Source organism: Macrobrachium nipponense, chromosome 37 (assembly GCF_015104395.2).
Source record: "Macrobrachium nipponense isolate FS-2020 chromosome 37, ASM1510439v2, whole genome shotgun sequence".
NCBI classification, from domain to species: Eukaryota; Metazoa; Arthropoda; class Malacostraca; order Decapoda; family Palaemonidae; genus Macrobrachium; species Macrobrachium nipponense.
Window position 1 is genome coordinate 13517485 of NC_061097.1, and position 18235 is coordinate 13535719.

The 18235-nt window shown below is 36.6% G+C and overlaps 1 protein-coding gene across 1 annotated transcript in view; it reads left to right on the top strand.

Moving 5' to 3' along the window:
* LOC135209026 (eukaryotic translation initiation factor 2D-like) overlaps positions 1 to 18235 on the top strand; it is a 247724-nt gene that overhangs the window by 129587 nt on the left and 99902 nt on the right. The window contains exons 6-7 of the mRNA XM_064241561.1: positions 6084 to 6266; positions 6456 to 6634. Of these exons, the coding sequence (XP_064097631.1) occupies positions 6084 to 6266; positions 6456 to 6634 (362 nt within the window). The remainder of the gene's footprint in view (positions 1 to 6083; positions 6267 to 6455; positions 6635 to 18235) is intronic.

The following is an 18235-nucleotide window of genomic DNA, read 5'->3' on the forward strand; positions in this document are numbered from 1 at the left end:
CTCGACCATTGGTATCTTAAAACCTAAAATGTCACTTTTACTAGCTTGATCAAGATCACGTATATTGGGACCCTTATGGTAATTAGACTTCATTAAACTTTTGAATGACAGACATCGTGTAATTTTATCAGCTGGGTTGTCCATTCCACTCACGAATGAGAATCCAACACTTCTCCCCTCACATAGCTTTGTTATATGATTCAGTTTGTTCATTACGAACACTGACCTTTTCTGCATTTTATCAAACTTATGAGAAAAGGACTTAAGCCACGACAGGGCAACAAAACTATCTGAGAATAGCCCAAGTCACTATTTTGATGGGCACCAGGCACTGTGTGCCACTCAGTTCATTATAGGTATCCAACAAAACCTCTGTACCCAAACATATAGCCTGTAATTCGAGTGAAGGAATGGACTTTTCATGCAGTTTGGATCCAATGAGTCTGTTTTTCGCTAATACAAAGCTTCTTTCACCACTTCTCATATTGCATAAATATACAACAACTCCATAAATTCTTTTGCTAGCATCAACATAAGCCTCAAGTTTATATTCATCTGTCCTTTCACCAACATCTCTGAAGCTCAAAAAACAGGAGCAGAATTTACTTGGTTTGCAATATTTCTCCATTCCTTTTGTTGAAAGTCTCTAAGTTGTGCATCCCATCCGAGCGTTCTCTCACATTGTAAGTCCTGCATAAAAAGTCTAGCTCTGTTAAGAAGAGGACCATTTATGTTGAAAACATCATAATAGATGCAATGGATCGCAAAATTTCCCTCTTTGTAGTAGCCGTTTCATCAAGGCACAAGCTCCTGGTTGAAATTGTATCACTCCTACGATTCCAGATCATCCCAAGTAATTTCACCTCCATCTCAGATTTCTTGGATCCTACATCCGATTGCATATTTTCTCATCAATTTTATCTTGGAGTGTATAATCATTAGAAAAACATCTGCTGTAGTTCAATTTTGTAAGGAGCAAAAATATCCTGTAAAATCTCATATATCCAATTCAAGGTTTCGGATGATTCACAAGTAAATCCACCATTGTCCATATAGAAGAGCTGATACATTATCCATTTTGCATTTCTTAGTCTAGGATTATCATTCTTGCAATCCAATACTAAAATTTTGAAAGAGCCAACATCAAAATTGTAGGACTGCATCGAAGTCCAAAAGGAAGACGAACATTTTTGTATGGCAATTATAGAGAAATCCCCTTTCTTAACATTCTTATACCACAAAAAGAGTAGCTTCTGCTGATCAAGCTCACTGAGTGCTATTTGATGAATGCTTTCTTAATATCGAAGATCAGTAATTTAGATCCGAATCTCAAATGAAGCATTGCAGACGTTATCTTCTGATTGAGTGATGGGCCAGCATACATAGCCTGATTATGATTGACCGTCATCACACTGGGACCTGCTATGTTCACAAACATTGGACAGGAAAACAACTCTGCATTTTGTTGTTTCCCGATCCAGTCTAAAAACTCCATGTGTGCTAAAAAACTGCACTCAGGATGCTCATCCATATACTTTCTAGATTTGATATTCTTTCAATTATTCCAAGTTTTTCTTGTTCTTTAAAATTTTCATTCATAAGTTCCAAATTTGCCTTGTTCCTTTGTAATTTTCTCGTGTTGGATCTCAATACTGCCTTTGCAAGGTTGAAATTCCGTCCAAGCAAATGACCGCTCTTTTCATTCCATAGAAGAGGCATCTCTAGCCTTCCTTCCTCGTTTCTCCTTGCGTTATCAAGGGTAAATTTAATCAAATTTCTATTACAATCTGACATCAAGTTTCCAATCTTCATGGTCTGGTTCACAAATAGATTTCTCATACACAGACACGCAGCATCTCATCAGTTGCACGTCTCAGCTCTGATTCTTCAACCATACCTTTTTCATTTAGAATAGCGGAAGTTAGCTTGAACCTCCACTCGCATTCCAAACTTAAGCCAGTTGGCTCACCCCATAGAAACTACCAATCCCCAATATACTGGCAGCATTTATCTATGCCATCAAATACAGGGGATTTGTTTCCATTTAACTCACATGTTTCCTCATAATCGGCAACAGAGCAGGATGCTTGAACACCGAGAACAATAAAAATCCTTTGAAAGATAGGTAGATTCTGTTGCATAATCTTGACATTACCCATTAACATCACTCCTGCCGCTGATCCCAAATAAACAGATGGGTGATCCTTGCCAAATTTTACAGAAAAATCCAATAAACAATGGGCGTCATTTGTACCAAGTATCAAGTCAATGTCCTTTATTTTATCACTACCATCAGTCAAATATTTATCAGCTAATTTGAAGCCTTTTTTGGCAAAGGCCCTGGCTACTTCTGAAATTCCTGGCAATGACAAATTTATATCTATGCTTGGTACGCACAATGCATGTATTACACAAGCTTATCATCAAAGTTGCACTTTAATTCAACTTATCTTGGATTTATTTTAACTTCTTACTTGAATTAAAACCATTGACTGTTAAAGAGACATTATCTTCTAACACTTTCAACCTATTATCACATGCAAGTTTTTCAGTTACGAAACTGGTCTGACAGCCACAGTCCTTCAAACCTCTAACAAGGGCTCCATTTAACATTTCACAGGTAAAAGTTGGCAAAACAGAGGCGCCATCAGAGGTATGCAAAGCCTTAGTTATAATCATTACATCACTTGAGGTTTCCCTGTGTTTTGATTTACCTGCTTTTACTTCCTTGCCACCTCTCCCATTCACTTGTAGTTTTTCATCATGAGATTTTTCACCTTGATGATCACACAAAAATGAAAGTGCAACCCTTACAAAAATAGCATTTCTTAAAGAATTTAAACTTGCATTTGTCAGTGGTATGTCCAATGTTAGCACAGTTCTTGGCAACCAGTTAAGTTCTTCTACAAGCGTCTTCAGCTATTCGCTGGTTCTTTATATTTTATACACTTATGTGTTGCATGGTTTTCCTGGCAAAGAGAGCACCTTTCCTCGAGAAAGCGGCGTCAGCATTACTAATTCTGTTAGTTTCATTATCCTCATATTTAACATTAACTGCAAGTGATGTAGAAGATTTTCCTCCGTGTCTCCCCCTTTCATTAAACTTTCTTGTGACGTCCATATAACGTTCAGATGCTTCAAAGAATTTTTCCTTTATCTCCTCAAGTGATGGACGTACATGATTAGTCACATTTACAAGCTGAGCTTTAAAGACTCATTCATGCCTTGCAGAAGAAATACTGCAAAATATCATCTACTTTGATTTCCAATGTAGAAAAAGTTTCAGTTACATTAGTAATTTTTCCAATATAAGAAAAGGGATCAGTACCGTACTCAAGCTTCATTTCACTTAATTGCTTAATTACATTGAATTTCTGCAGCGAACGAGAAGCCAGTGCTTCTCTAAGCAATTTCTTAGCATTTCAGTTATAAGTCTGCTTTGATTTCAAGATTCTCGAGCATTGAAGCTCTGCTTTGAAATTTCAAGATTCTCGAGCAAAATTTGAGGCTCTGCCTGATACCTTGTTGCTTGAGAAGTCATAGTTTATCCCTCTCGGTGTAAGAATATGTGGCAATAGCCGATTCAAACTCAACAAGAAATTTTTCAACATTTTCACTTTCGGTGCTAGTGTAAACCGGAAGTGGAACTACAGGACTCTTCAAGAGACTTCTCGCGGTCTCAGAATTCTTGGTCTCAGGCTTAGAATCCATCAATTGCAAAACAGCAAAACAGGTATTTAATTTATCTGAGTAATCATCACAAGACTGCAATTCTAATAAGAACTCCTCCTCATTTTTCCCGTCTCCATACAAGGACTTCTGGATTACAGTATTAAGACTGTTCAACTGATCACGGTACGAAACTAGTTTAATTTGAACAGCGTTGCACTCAGTTTTATTCATACTTGTGAATTTATCATGTTCATTAAACAACCGCGTTACTTGGCCACGAATATATTTACGAGTCTTTAATTCTACACTCATTTCAATAAAATTTAAAGGATAGACCATGGACCCACAAACAAACGAAACCCCAACCCGGAAGCTAACCAGACAGCAAAAACAGCACCTTACTTATGCCCCACGTTGGAAGATTGGCAGTTTGTGTGTAATCTAGGAAGAGTGTTTGAGAGACTCCCTGTGTGTAGATTGTGAAGGATGACTGACTCCTCAGTGGAGTCATTATGAAAAGTGAAGAAGGAAAGAGAAGGAAAGTGCTTTGTCAGCAGATCCTACCTCAAGTCATTCTTCCTCCCTCCTTTGATTTTGCCTTCTCCTCTACCTCCTGTAATAGTATCAGTGACATTGAGGAAGTCCTCTGTGGCCCCTACCAAGGAAGGGACAATAGCTGAAATGGCTGAGAAGATGAAAAAAGTTCTCACCATCCTTCGAGACAGTTTGGGGAACCAATATGGCATCCCACATGAGTGTTCTCCAGTGACCTCCCCTCCTACCTGCATCAACAACTAGGGCTGGGGAGGGAGAGCGACCTAGATATAAGAAGTGGTCAAAATCCCTTGCCTGCTTTCCCTCTTCTCCCCAACCAAGTTCCAGAGAGAGAAAGAGACATGGTCAGCAGAGATGGGGGGAGAGAGGGAGAGCAGCTCAAGGTGGTCATGTTCAGCCTTGCTGTTGCCCAAAGATTCCTCATTGAATGACAAAGCCGTCAGGAGACTGTTGAAAGGACTTGCCCTCCTCCAGGAGTAGAGACCACACGAGATCCATGGAAAATCAGACACATGGCCCTGATCAGTTAGCTTCCAATTTTCTTTAGAATAAAATTAGAGCTGATCATGTTTTATAAAGAGATTGAGGGGAAATAAAGTATGATATGGAACTAAAAACTAAAACAAAAAATATAGTGGCATCTCAACTTAATGGATAGTTGGGGGCATGTCACTACCAGCAGATAGTGAAATTCCTAAGTAACGAACATTTAACCTACACAATACCTTAAAGCCAGCTGACATAGCTGATAGAGTGCAAAAAATAATTCCATACAAAGTATAATCAATAGTTTATCCTAACCAGTATTTTGTAATTATTATTAAATCTGAAATGTATGTATGTAATTATAGTTCAGTTTGAAATGTTGATTTACTTATCGTTCAGTTTCACAGAATTCTTCGCCAAACAAATTGCTTTTAAAAATATGTACTGTATAGTACTATACAGCATAGCCAAACGAAAGTGTAGCTGATAGCTTTAGTGCTACCTTACAAGATAGTATGTTAAATACACCTAACTCATACAATATTAAAAAACCAAATATAGTTGTGTCTGCTTTAGCACAAATAAACTCTCCCCACTTTCTCTTGCTCTCTCTCTCTCTCTCTCTCTCTCTCTCTCTCTCTCTCTCTCTCTCTCTCTCTCTCTCTCTCTCTCTCTCTCTCTCTCTCTCTCTCTATTGACATATATTTGAGGAACTAGTATTGTATCCAATACCAAAGTGTGGTGCTACATGCATTTACTTTTCAGTCTGTGTAAGCATTGTATAAAGGTAAACTTGGCACTTACTATTGGTTTGCTGCTTTAATAGATGTAAAAGGATCTTAATTTATGTAAAACATCTAACATTTTAAAACCTTTAGACTTTCTGTTGCAAACAAGCTCATCATTTTTTATTGATATATGTTTATTTTGAGTACTAATTCTGCACGAGGGATTTTATAAAATTAAAAGGGTTGTATCTCTGAAACAGAAATTGCTGGAAAATTTTGTATTTCTGCAGTAGTAGTATATGGATTATGTAATTTACTCCACTTGGATCTCAATATTGGACTCATAAGTGAAAGAGCTGTGAGAGTTTATGATGAATTAGACTACTGCTCATTAAGTTAAAAGAGGTATGTATGAGCATCAGTGGTGAATTAGACTTAATTATAAAGTGATATAGGTAAGAAAATCTATAGTTGATTAAACTAGTATTGTCTTTTCCCTTTAAGGTGACTCCACCTTGCAATGTCCATTTTTCTTTCATGTGAGTTTTCAATGGTCTCTCACTGAGTATCACATAAAGGTAATGTTAAAAGAGTGTGATTGTGTATGTATAATAAAATTGAAGCAAAATTTTCTTGTTACAGAAGAAAGGCTAGATGATGATAAGAAATTGAGTAGTGAATCCAAGAATTCTGAAGTGGCTGGAGAACCTGTAGAAAAAATTGTTGATGAAGTTAAAGATTTAAATATTGATGAAGTGGCTGGTGACAAAAGTGAGATGGCTCCTGATGATGACACAGCACAAGAGGAGATTCCACAAGCAAGTGGTAAAGAACAATTCTACATTGGCTATAGGCAAAAAGGTTTTTCAGTTTCATGAATAATACGACAGGATGACTTCGTAATGTTTCTTTATTACACTGCCTAATCAGAGTAGTATTGCCTTGTGAAAAATATTGAATTTGGAGCATGAATCATTTTCTTCTGCTTATCATTGGTTTTCTATTAAATTATAGGTCCAGAAGCCATGGATAAGCTGTTGTTACACTGTTTCTTAAAGGCATGGAAGACATCAGCAAAAAAAGTAGAGATTCCAATTTTAACTAGCAATTTCTACCGTCTTCATATGGTACCTGGGTGTCCTGATGGATCATCTTTAGACATTAAAAAGTCATCGTATAAAAAACTATCAAAGGTGAGTGTTGTTTAAGATTACTTATATTGGATGGGTTTTCATATTGGGAGATAAACATGCTCAAATTCTTCAAATTGGAGTAATTTTATGAAGATATATATGTGTTCAGCATATTTCTCATTGACTTTTTGGAGGTAGGTAAGTCTTGTGATTGCATTTTATACACTGCTGAAAACATTGAAGATTTTTAGTTCCAATTATAGTTTAGTGTACAATGAATAAAACTTAATTTATTTTATAAACTTGCTTTCTTCCTTGGTTTGTATATGAAGCATTGTATAAACTTCTTAGGATTAGAATTTAATAACTTGCTTTCTCTCTTGTTTACATTTAAAACATTAAAAGTTCCATTACCTTTATTCATAGGAGAGTACAATCCTATAATTCATGAATACCAAAATCTTACTGCCTTCAGAAGTGAAACCAAATCTTGATTGTATCTAGTCATTAACATTTGTAGACTTGGCAAGTGATGTGTTGCTCTCTAATTGGAGTGAAGTTTTGCAACATTCGTTTTTTCTCATCCTGAGTGCTTGACATTTATCATTTTAGTGTATTTTTTGCACTTGTTTGAATATATGCATTTGCCTTCCATTTGTACATCTCTACATAGCTAAAACTGGAGCTCAGTCATCTGCAAATTGTTTTTTTGCTTTTTGGCGCGTTTCACATTTCTGCAGTGCACTTTGTCGCATTTTTTTGGGAACATTACTCACTTTTCCCCGAGGAACTTTCACTAGTTTGTGGATTTTTTTGCTATTGGCCATATCTCTAAAATTATTACTAATTTGTTTTTTTTCTGTAGAACAACACTAATTATTCTCTAATTACTGCATTTTTTCATATTGTGTATGTAACTAAATACTGATGTTTATGATAAAAATGATTCACAGCACACAGTCAACCCCCTGTATTTGCGTTCTCGAGATTTGCGGACTCACCTATTCGCGGATTTTTCTTTGGACCATATCTACTCATTATTCAGTGGAAATTCGAATATTCGCGGGTTTTTCTTTGGACCATATCTACCCTTTACTCGGGGGAAATTCGCCAATTTGCGGGGTTTTCTTTGGACCATATCTACCCATTATTCGGAGGAAATTCACCTATTTGCGGGTGTTTCCGACAATAAAAATGTACTAATTAGTAGTGTATTTTGATGTTTTCATGACTAATATATTTTTATAGTACAAAAATGATTTACTAATTTTCAAATATTAATATTGATTAATACTGTATTTGTAAGTTTAATAAGATTAAATGTTGTCAAATAATGAAAATATATTTTTTTTCTCTCTCTCTCTCTCTCTCACACACACAGATGGATGTTTTTTGTATGATAAATAAATGATATACTAAGATTGATACGTATATTAATGTAAACAGTAATAGTATCAGTTCATTAAATAAAATACTATAGTGAATCAATAAGATTTTAGTTTGTAAATTAAAAAGTGTAAGAATGAAGGAAAATCCATTCTACCCCACATCTTTCTATTTAGATCCAGGTACTAAGCTGAGGTCCAGAGTTGTCATATATGCCAAATAATGTGACAGAAGAGGCAGCATGTTGCCATGTTGTTAACTAATGTTCATGTAATTTTTTTTCTCTCTCTCTCTCTCTCTCTCTCTCTCTCTCTCTCTCTCTCTCTCTCTCTCTCTCACTGAGATTAATTTTTATGGTACATGTATGTATATGTTTATTAATATTTTCAAATAATAATAATATAACTGTAATTACAAAATTTACATGTGATAGTATTTTAAAGAAATGCAATAATCTTTCCATTTCACACTTAGATAAGGATAACTTTCTCTCTCTCTCTCTCTCTCTCTCTCTCTCTCTCTCCTCTCTCTCTCTCTTCTTCTCTCTCTCTCTCTCTCTCTCTCTCTCGCTCTCTCTCATCTCTCTCCCTCTCTCTCTCTCTCCACAAGATACGTATGTCTTGGTAGTAACTCTCTCCCTCTGTTTTGGCTGGAAGTGTTGGAAGTGTATGTAAATATCTTTAAGGTTACTACTACATTTTATGATAAAATAATAATTTACAGTACTAAGTTTCAAATAACAATAAGGTTAATTAGTTTAAATAAACAGTAAAAAATTTTGTTCTCTCTCTCTCGCACTTATGTTTGTATTGGCAGAGGGGAAGGACTGTTGCCCATAGAAGTTCATTCCAGTCTTTTGATATCGTAAAGAGTTATTCTCTCTCTCTCTCTCTCTCTCTCTCTCTCTCTCTCTCTCTCTCTCTCTCATGGATAGACAATGTTATTAAATCAAGATTGAGTGTACAAATAGTTGAGGATTGAAGAAAGAAGAGAAGAGGAAGAGAAGAAGAAGAGGAAAGCGGAAGAGAAGTAAACAAAACTGAAATGACAGAAAAAAATAAGGAAAACAAAGAACAAGATAAAAGTATGGATGCAGAGATACTCATTGATACTACATATGAGGCAATAAAGCAGCATACTTATGAAGAAATGAATTATAATATAACAACACAAAAGAAAATCCCGAAGAGGCTCTACCCAGATCTACACAATGACGGGAAAGAGGAAAAAATAGACAAAAAAGACAAAGTCTGCAATCTTTTGAAAAGAGGGAATTGCAGATTTGGAGAAAGAATGTTACTACAAAACATTCCTAAAGGTATTTGTCACAACTATGAAATATATGGTAAATGTGCATACCTAGACGGATATGAGGATGATTGCAGAGATCTATATCCAAAAATATGCAAAAACCTAAAAGAAGGAAAAGGATGTAAGTTTGCCAAAAAATGTAAATATATGCACCCTGTAGCCATGAATCAAAATCAAATAAATAATCAATCAAGTAATAAAATCCAATATAAGAAAGAAACAAATAAAGAGAAGAATAAAGAATATCAGGTTAAAGAAAAAACCAAGCCATCAACGCGATATGCAGTGATGTGAGCACAAAATTTCCAAGCCTCAGCTCCAAGGTACAACTCAAGAGATAAGAACTGTATTTATGATGCAAGAGGATATTGCAGATACAGAGAAAATTGCAGATTCAGACACAAAATGAATAATTATGATGAAGGAAGATCAAATATTATGGAAAAGTTGGATTTTTTAATGTCAGAATTTCTGGAAATGAAAAAAAGAACAACATACCAGAACAGGAAAGAGACATGGGAAAATCCTTATTATTACCCATATTAAATGAAGGAGAAAACACGCAAACCATCATAGTGATGAATGCGCAGGGTTTAGTTACGAAGTAATCTCAAAAAGAAAAATAGAGTACTTAGAAGAACTAACCCAAATTGAAAGAAAAATAAAGAAAATAGATATAATGAATATAAGTGAAACCTGGTATTCCCAAGAGACTGGGAATGATGATCAAATAAAAGGGTTCCAAACTTATAGATCAGATAGAAAAAATAGGAATCAAGGGGGAACTGCAATATATGGGAAAGACAAAAAACAAGGAAAAATATATGAGAAATATAGTAACTCAGAATGTGATCTAATAGCGGTAGAATTTGAATCTGAAAAATTAATGAACATAGTAATACTAAAGAGTTTGACTTAATAATAGAAAAATTCAATGATATATGTAGAAATCACAAGGACTGGACTATTCTCCTATCTGGAGACTTCAACTTTCCTTTCGTAGACTGGAAAGAACGAATAGGAGATTGTGGTTGTACTTATACATATAAAAAAGAGAGTAATAGTCGTGCAGAAGATAAGAGGCAATTCGAAAAGCTATTAGATATGCTACTAGAATACAACATTCAACAAATAAATCACCTGCCAACAAGAAAAGAAAATACCTTAGACCTAATATTTGTGAACGAGATGAATTATGTTAAAGAAATAATAGTTTATAATGTGAGTATTTCAGACTATAATGCCATAGAATTAACAGTCCATTCCAAAGCAAGTGAAAACAGAGATAAGCAAGAAATGAAAAAGTGGGAAGGATATGGAAAATACAACTTCTACAGTAAAAATATAAAATGGTCGGAATAAATGAAGAATTAAACAAAGATTGGGATAACATTTTCGTAAGGGATGAAATAAGGGTAAATATGGAGATATTATATAAAATATTAGAGAAAATAGTGGATAAATATATACCGTAGAAGAAAAGTAAACATCAGTTATGCATACCAAGAGACAGAAGGATCTTGTTCCAGAAAATCAGAAAGTGGAAAAAAGGTCTTGCAAAAGAAAAAAATGCATGGAAAGTTATAGAACTAAAAAGTAAGATAGAAAATGCAGAACAAAAGATTATACAATCAAAAGAAAATGAAAAACGGGACTTGGAAGAAAAAACCCTAGTAAATATCAAGCAAAACCCCAAACTATTATACTCATACGCAAAAAAGATGATTAAAAGAAGAATAGAAATAGGCCCTCTAAGAATTGAAGGGAGATTAACGAATGAAAAAATGGAAATTTGCAACACATTAGCAGAACGATATAAGAGAGAATTCACCCCTAGAATAGATAATGAAGATAACGATATATAAGTAGGGGATGAAAATAGTGAATATTTAGCTGACATAGATATTAATGAAGCTGATATTGTGCAGGCTATTAATGAAATAAAAAATGGAGCTGCAGCAGGGCCTGATGGTGTTCCTGCTATTTTGTTAAAGAAAGTAGTTCATTCTATCGCAAAGCCACTTGCAATATTATTAAGACAAAGTGTAGATACAGGCATGATGTATGATGAGCACAAATTAGCATATATTACCCCTACATTCAAAAGTGGATCAAGACTAGAGGCAAGTAGTTATAGGCCTGTGAGTCTAACATCACATATTATGAGTGTATGAAAGGGTAATGAAGAAAAACATTATGAAACATTTAATAAAAAATAATCTGTTTAATATAGGACAACACGGTTTCGTACCCGGAAAAAGTACACAAACCCAACTGTTAGTCCACCGTGAGAACATATACAAAAATATGAAAAGCGGAAATGAAACAGATGTGGTTTATCTAGACTTTGCAAAAGCTTTTGACAAGGTAGACCATAATATATTAGCGAAGAAAATTAGAAAGCATAATATAGTGGATAAAGGAGGAAGATGGTTAAAAGAATTTTTACACAACAGAAAACAGATAGTTATTGCAAACGATGAGAAATCGGATGAAGCTAAGGTAATTTCCGGTGTGCCACAAGGTACGGTGTTAGCTGCATTACTGTTTGTTATTATGATTGAAGACATAGACAGTAATGTTAAGGACTCGGTAGTGAGTAGTTTCGCCGATGACACAAGAATAAGTAGAGAAATTACTTGTGATGAAGATAGGAATGCGCTACAAAGAGACCTTAACAAAGTATATGATTGGGCAGAGGTAAATAGGATGGTATTTAACTCTGATAAATTTGAATCAATAAACTATGGAGACAGAGAAGGAAAGCTATATGCATATAGGGGACCTAATAATGAGACAATCACAAATAAGGAAGCAGTTAAAGACCTTGGTGTGATGATGAATAGGAACATGTTATGCAACGATCAAATAGCAATTCTATTGGCAAAATGTAAAGCAAAAATGGGAATGTTGTTATGGCACTTCAAAACAAGAAAAGCTGAACACATGATTATGCTTTATAAAACATATGTTCGTAGTCCACTTGAATATTGCAATATGATATGGTACCCACACTATCAAAAGGATATTGCACAAATAGAGTGTACTAAGGTCTTTTACAGCTAGAATAGAAGAAGTTAAGGACCTTGACTATGGGGAAAGACTACAATCCTTAAAATTATATAGTCTAGAAAGGAGCAGAGAGCGCTACATGATAATTCAGGCATAGAAACAGATAGAAGGAATAGCTGAAAACATCATGGAGCTAAAAATATCAGAAAGAGCAAGCAGAGTTAGATTAATAGTGCCCAAAACTATACCAGGAAAAATAAGGAAAGCACACAGGACATTAATCCACTGAGCACCAGCATCGATAATGCAGCGTCTATTCAATGCGTTGCCAGCTCATCTGAGGTATATAACAGGAGTGAGCGTAGATGTGTTTAAGAATAAGCTAGACAAATATCTAAACTGCATCCCAGACCATCCAAGATTGGAAGATGCAAAATATACTGGAAGATGTACTAGCAACTCTCTGGTAGACATTAGAGGTGCCTCACACTGAGGGACCTGGGGCAACCCGAACAAGATGTAAGGTCTGTAAGGTAAGGTAAGGTCTCTCTCTCTCTCTCCTCTCTCTCTCTCTCTCTCTCTCTCTCTCTCTCCTCTCTCCATTATTCTCTATGTTGCTGAAATCATTCATAATTTCACTCTTGATGGTCAGATATATGATGTTGCTGATTCAGTGCTCTCTCTCTCTCTCTCTCTCTCTCTCTCTCTCTCTCTCTCTCTCTCTCTCTCTCTCCCCCCGTTATTGGCTGTACGTATATATTTTTAATGGTAAAACGTTTAAGATGACTGAAATGATGTTAGTAATATAATCTCAAAGATTAATACAGTAATAGGATAATAATTTAAGTTATACATATTTGAAGTGGGATGTTATTTAAGGTATACATTTGGTATTTAAACTTTCAAGATAGGCAGTAATACGTAAGTGTTTTTAGAGGGGGTTCTAAGTATTTGCGGGTTTTAAGTATTCAGGGAGCGGGGGCAGGGAGGAGTGGTCTGGTACGCTTCTCCCGCGAATGTGGGGGTCCAATGTATATTTATAATTTAGTTATGCATCTTTTAAGCTCATTTCAGGTTGTGCCCCGTACTGAGCATAATAGCTCTCTCTCTCTCTCTCTCTCTCTCTCCTCTCTCTCTCTCACTCTCTTCTCTCTCTCTCATCTCTCTCTCTCTAATCTCTCTCTCTCTAAGGCCTAGGTCACAGTTGGACCCAGTTTCTAAGACCACGACTGTTGTAACGGCTGGGTTTGGCGATCAATTGGCACTTGGGCCACAAAACAAATTAAAGCCATCTGACTGGGACACCATGATGTCATACTAAATTGAACCATTTATGACTGCCTTTCGCACGTTGAGATGAGGTTACGTATTTATGTAGTTGTATGCGCCAGGTGCCAATCATTTAGGCCGCATCCACATTTAACAGTTTTTACAAGACAGTGATATCCGTGAAGGCATTAGGATTCACGATGGTTTAATTGCAATTTAATTACATTACAAGCTGCAGACGCAATGGCACCATCATGTTTCATGAACATAGATACCACCATATATAAAAAGTATATCAACAATACTGAGAATCTTGAATCCAATATGAATTTTAATAAAAATAGAAAATATCTTTTCATCTCTACTTCAGAATATAGTAATAAATTATATTTGATTGCATTATCAGCTAGCTCACTTATTTGTATAAAATAAAAACATTTAAAAACTTTGTAAATTCTAGAAAATACCAATAATCTTGATTTCCACATAGTATATATATTTACTTTTTACTATTTCAGTGTCATTTTGTCTTTAACTTGAAAATATTGGAGATGGTTTGTAGTTGAGGAAATTGTTATTAAAAAATGATTGTGTTCAGCATTTTAATTGTTGAAGAAATGTAAAAGTCATTTTTGAATAGAATAAAAAATGTAGTAATACTCTTGAGATTGGAATACGTGTGTGATTTAGGCATAAAGCCAAGTACTGGGACCCCATAAGGTCATTCAGTGCTATGATAAGAATGAATGAAAATGAAAATAATATAAATATTGAGTATAGTTTAGTAGACACTCTGAAGTCACTGTTGAAAAAGTTAAAATTAAAGAGATTTAATTTCTAATGGAATTAAAACTGCCATAAATAAGGAATAAAAAGACATCTACATAAAGTTATAAGATATTTTCATAAAAACCACAAGACAGAGTGGGAAGATGTAGCTACTATTTCTCCCTCCCCCATCTATTTTTAAAAGTCGCAAGCTCGCTTTTAAGAACTTTATTCTGTATCTTTCTCTTTGTTATGAAATGCTCTATGTCTCTGTTTTAGAATAGCCCATTTACAGTTTGTAGACAGTACTACAGGTAAAATGAGATAATTGGAAATTATCTACTGTACTGGTAAAAAGACATACTACAGAGAAATAGTAATACATAGGTTGTAAAATGTGTGAGTGCTAATTACGAGAGAGAGAGAGAGAGAGAGAGAGAAGAGAGAGAAGAGAGAGAAGAGAGAGAGAGAGAGAGAGAGAGAGAGAATCTACTGGTCACTTTTGCCAGACAAGTATGGCTTATAATTAGGTATCAGGGCCTCTTAACTTCTAAATTTCCCAGTTCTTTAATCTTGAGGATTTTGTAATTTCAAGTTTTGTTATAGAAAATAACATTGTTATTAGTTCTTTTAGGAAAATTTAGTACATACATAATAGTATAAACATTTTGTACACTGCTCATGTTATGTTGTTTCAAAGTCATGGCATATGTCGTACTGGATGCCGCATATTGACATTACTAGCTACGTCATCCATAATCAAATTCCAATGCTGTTGGGCAGTCGAAACGCCAATACAACACTATAGTGTCTGCCGGCATGATATGGAAGTTTTTGACAGTTGTTGTAACTCGCAACACATCTGCCATCATTTGGTGGGTGTCAGCAAATCTTGCCGATGCAGTTTTAGGTTATGCCAAGTGATGGTGCCTTCCACGTAACTGCATTGTAGTGGCGTCGTAATAAGCACATTTTAGGCCATTACGACAGTCACGGTCTTCAATTGCCAATTTCTGACTCAGGCATAAGGGTAATGTAATATTTATTTGAAATGACATTGCTGTAAAGATTTTTGATGATAGAGCATATTGTACAATATTTAAAATATATTCACTACATATTTTCAGTTTATTTTCCAGTAAAAGCAGATTGGAAAATAAAATCAAAATAATTAGCAAATATTTTAAATAGTCCAGGGCCCAACCTGCAGTGAGCTTAATAGATACATAGCTATAATAGATACATAGCTACGTTATAAGTATGCTGTCAATCATTTGTATCATAAAAATCAGTATTTAGTCACATATGCAATATGGAAAAATACAGTAATTTGTGAATAAACAGTGTCGTTATACAAAAAAAGCAAATTAGTGATAATTTTAAGAGTACAGTGGTACTCGACATACGAAAGGCTCAACTTACAAAAAATTCGAGTTACAAAAGCAAATACGAAGAATTTTTTGGCTCTACATACGGAAATAGTTCAGGATACGAAAGGTGGTTGCTGTAAAGTCCCGAGATTCGTCCAGACCACCGATAACAGTTTTAAAACTCGCGCGCCGCCAACAGAGTAGACTCGCCACCAACTTCCCGCTCTCCCATTGGTTCCTGATGCTAGTCACCGCCATAAGATCCTGCTCTCCTATTGGTCAGGATCTCTCCCATGATCCCATCATGCATTACGTAGCGGCGTGCTTTTTCGGCCACTCGTCAGCAGCATTGTTATCGTAAGCACGCGGAATTCGTTTGTTCTATACGATTTCGCTTATTAACGTAAATTTGTTAGTGATTTCATTGTAGTACTGATTTATTGTGTATGTGAGAACTTTACTACATAAGTATATTACATAGCTTAATTACGTACAGTATATACGTAGTCATGGGTCCCAAGAAAGTTGAAGTTCACAGAAAGAAGAGGATGCTTTCTTTGGAGACAAAAATGGAGATAATTAAAAAGTATGAAGCTGGCATGCGATTGAGTGTGATCGCCAAGGAATATGGCCGAAATCCGTCGACAATAGGCACCATCCTTAAGCAGAAGGAAGCCATCAAAGCAGCTACACCTTCCAAGGGCGTGACTATTTTGTCTAGCAAGAGGAGCCACGTGCACGACGAGATGGAAAGGCTGCTTCTTGTCTGGATAAAAGACAAAGAAATCGCTGGCGATATGATAACCGAGACGGCAATCTGCCAGAAGGCCAGCGCTATTTTCGGCGATATGATTGCCCAGGCCGAAGATGACGGAAGAGAAGGGACATCGACGCCAACCCCAGACTTCAAGGCTTCTCATGGGTGGTTCGAAAAATTCCGTAAACGGACTGGCATCCATTCGGTGGTGCGGCATGGGGAGGTGGCCAGCTCAGACACGAAAGCAGCCAAAGCCTTTATTAAGATGTTCGACGAGATGATGATCAACGAAGGCTACAGCTCTTAGCAGCTACAGTTCTCAGCAAGTCTTCAACTGTGATGAGACTGGCTTTTTTTGGAAAAAAATGCCTCGTCGGTCATACATCACGGAGGAAGAGAAGCTACTCGGGCATAAGCCTATGAAAGACAGGCTTATGCTCACGCTTTGTTCAAACGCCAGTGGTGATCGCAAGGTGAAGCCCTACTTGTCTATCATTAGGAGACTCCTTGAGCCTTCAAGGCCCACAAAGTGCTAAAGGAAAAGCTTCCAGTGATGTGGAGGGCTAATGCGAACACCTGGGTAATGAGACTTTTGTTCACCAAGTGTTTCCGCCCAACAGTGAAGAAATTCTTGGAAGAGAAGCGCCTCCCTCTGAAATGTCTGCTGTTGTTGGACAATGCCCCTGCTCACCCTCCTGGCCTCGAGGAAGATATCCTAGTGGAGTATTATTTTATCAAGGTTCTTTATCTTCCGCCTAACACCACCCCTCTCCTCCAGCCCATGGACCAGCAAGTGATATCGAACTTCAAGAAGCTGTATATGAAACATCTTTTCAAGAGATGTTTCAACATCACCGATACCACAAACCTCACCTCGCGTGAATTTTGGAAGGACCATTTTGATGTTGTGATATGCATCCGACGCATTGATCAAGCTTGGCAGGAGGTTTCGAGGCGAACCTTGAATTCTTCTTGGAGGAAACTCTGGCCTGATGCTGTATCCACCCAAGACTTTGAGGGATTCGACGTGGGCGAAGCTGGTGCTGCAGATGCAGGAACAGTTGACGATCCTGAAACTGTTTCGCAACCAGATGTTGACGAGATCGTTGCACTTGGCAAGTCCATGGGGCTGGTTGTCGACAAGGGCGACATCAATGACCTCAAGGAGCACGAACAGGCACTTACAACGGATGACCTGAAGGAGTTGGAGGTCATGCAACATAATGTCGTTCAAGAAGAGTTCTCTAGCAGCGGCGAGGAGGAGGAGGATGACCCTATGACAACGGCAGAAATTAAGGATGCTCTAGCTGCTTTTCATAAGGTGCAATCATTTGTAGAAAAGAGACACCCCAAAAAGGCTTACACAGGTCGTATGCTTGAGCAGTTCGATGACGTTTGCCCGAGTCGTTTCAGGAACATTGTGAAAAGTAGGAACAATTCTAATGTAAATAAATGATGAAACAAGAATTCTTCTTACCTGTTAATTTCTTAGCTTAGTAAGTGGTTGAGCTCTTAGCCTGGCATAGCCTAGCTAGTTGAACCTGCCTTAACAGTCTTAGCCTAGCCTTAGTGGTCAAGGTCTTAGCCTAGCAAGTGGTTGAGTTGTTAGCCTGGCCAAGCCTAGCTAGTTGAACCTGCCTTAATCATCTTAGCCTAGTGGTTGAGTTCTTAGCCTAGCAAATGGTTGACTTCTTAGCCTGGCCTAGCCCAGCTAGTTGAACCTTCCTTAATCCTGGATAGGTTTCGCTGTTTTGGTGCCCCTATAAAGGTTTGTGGGGTCGAGCTCGA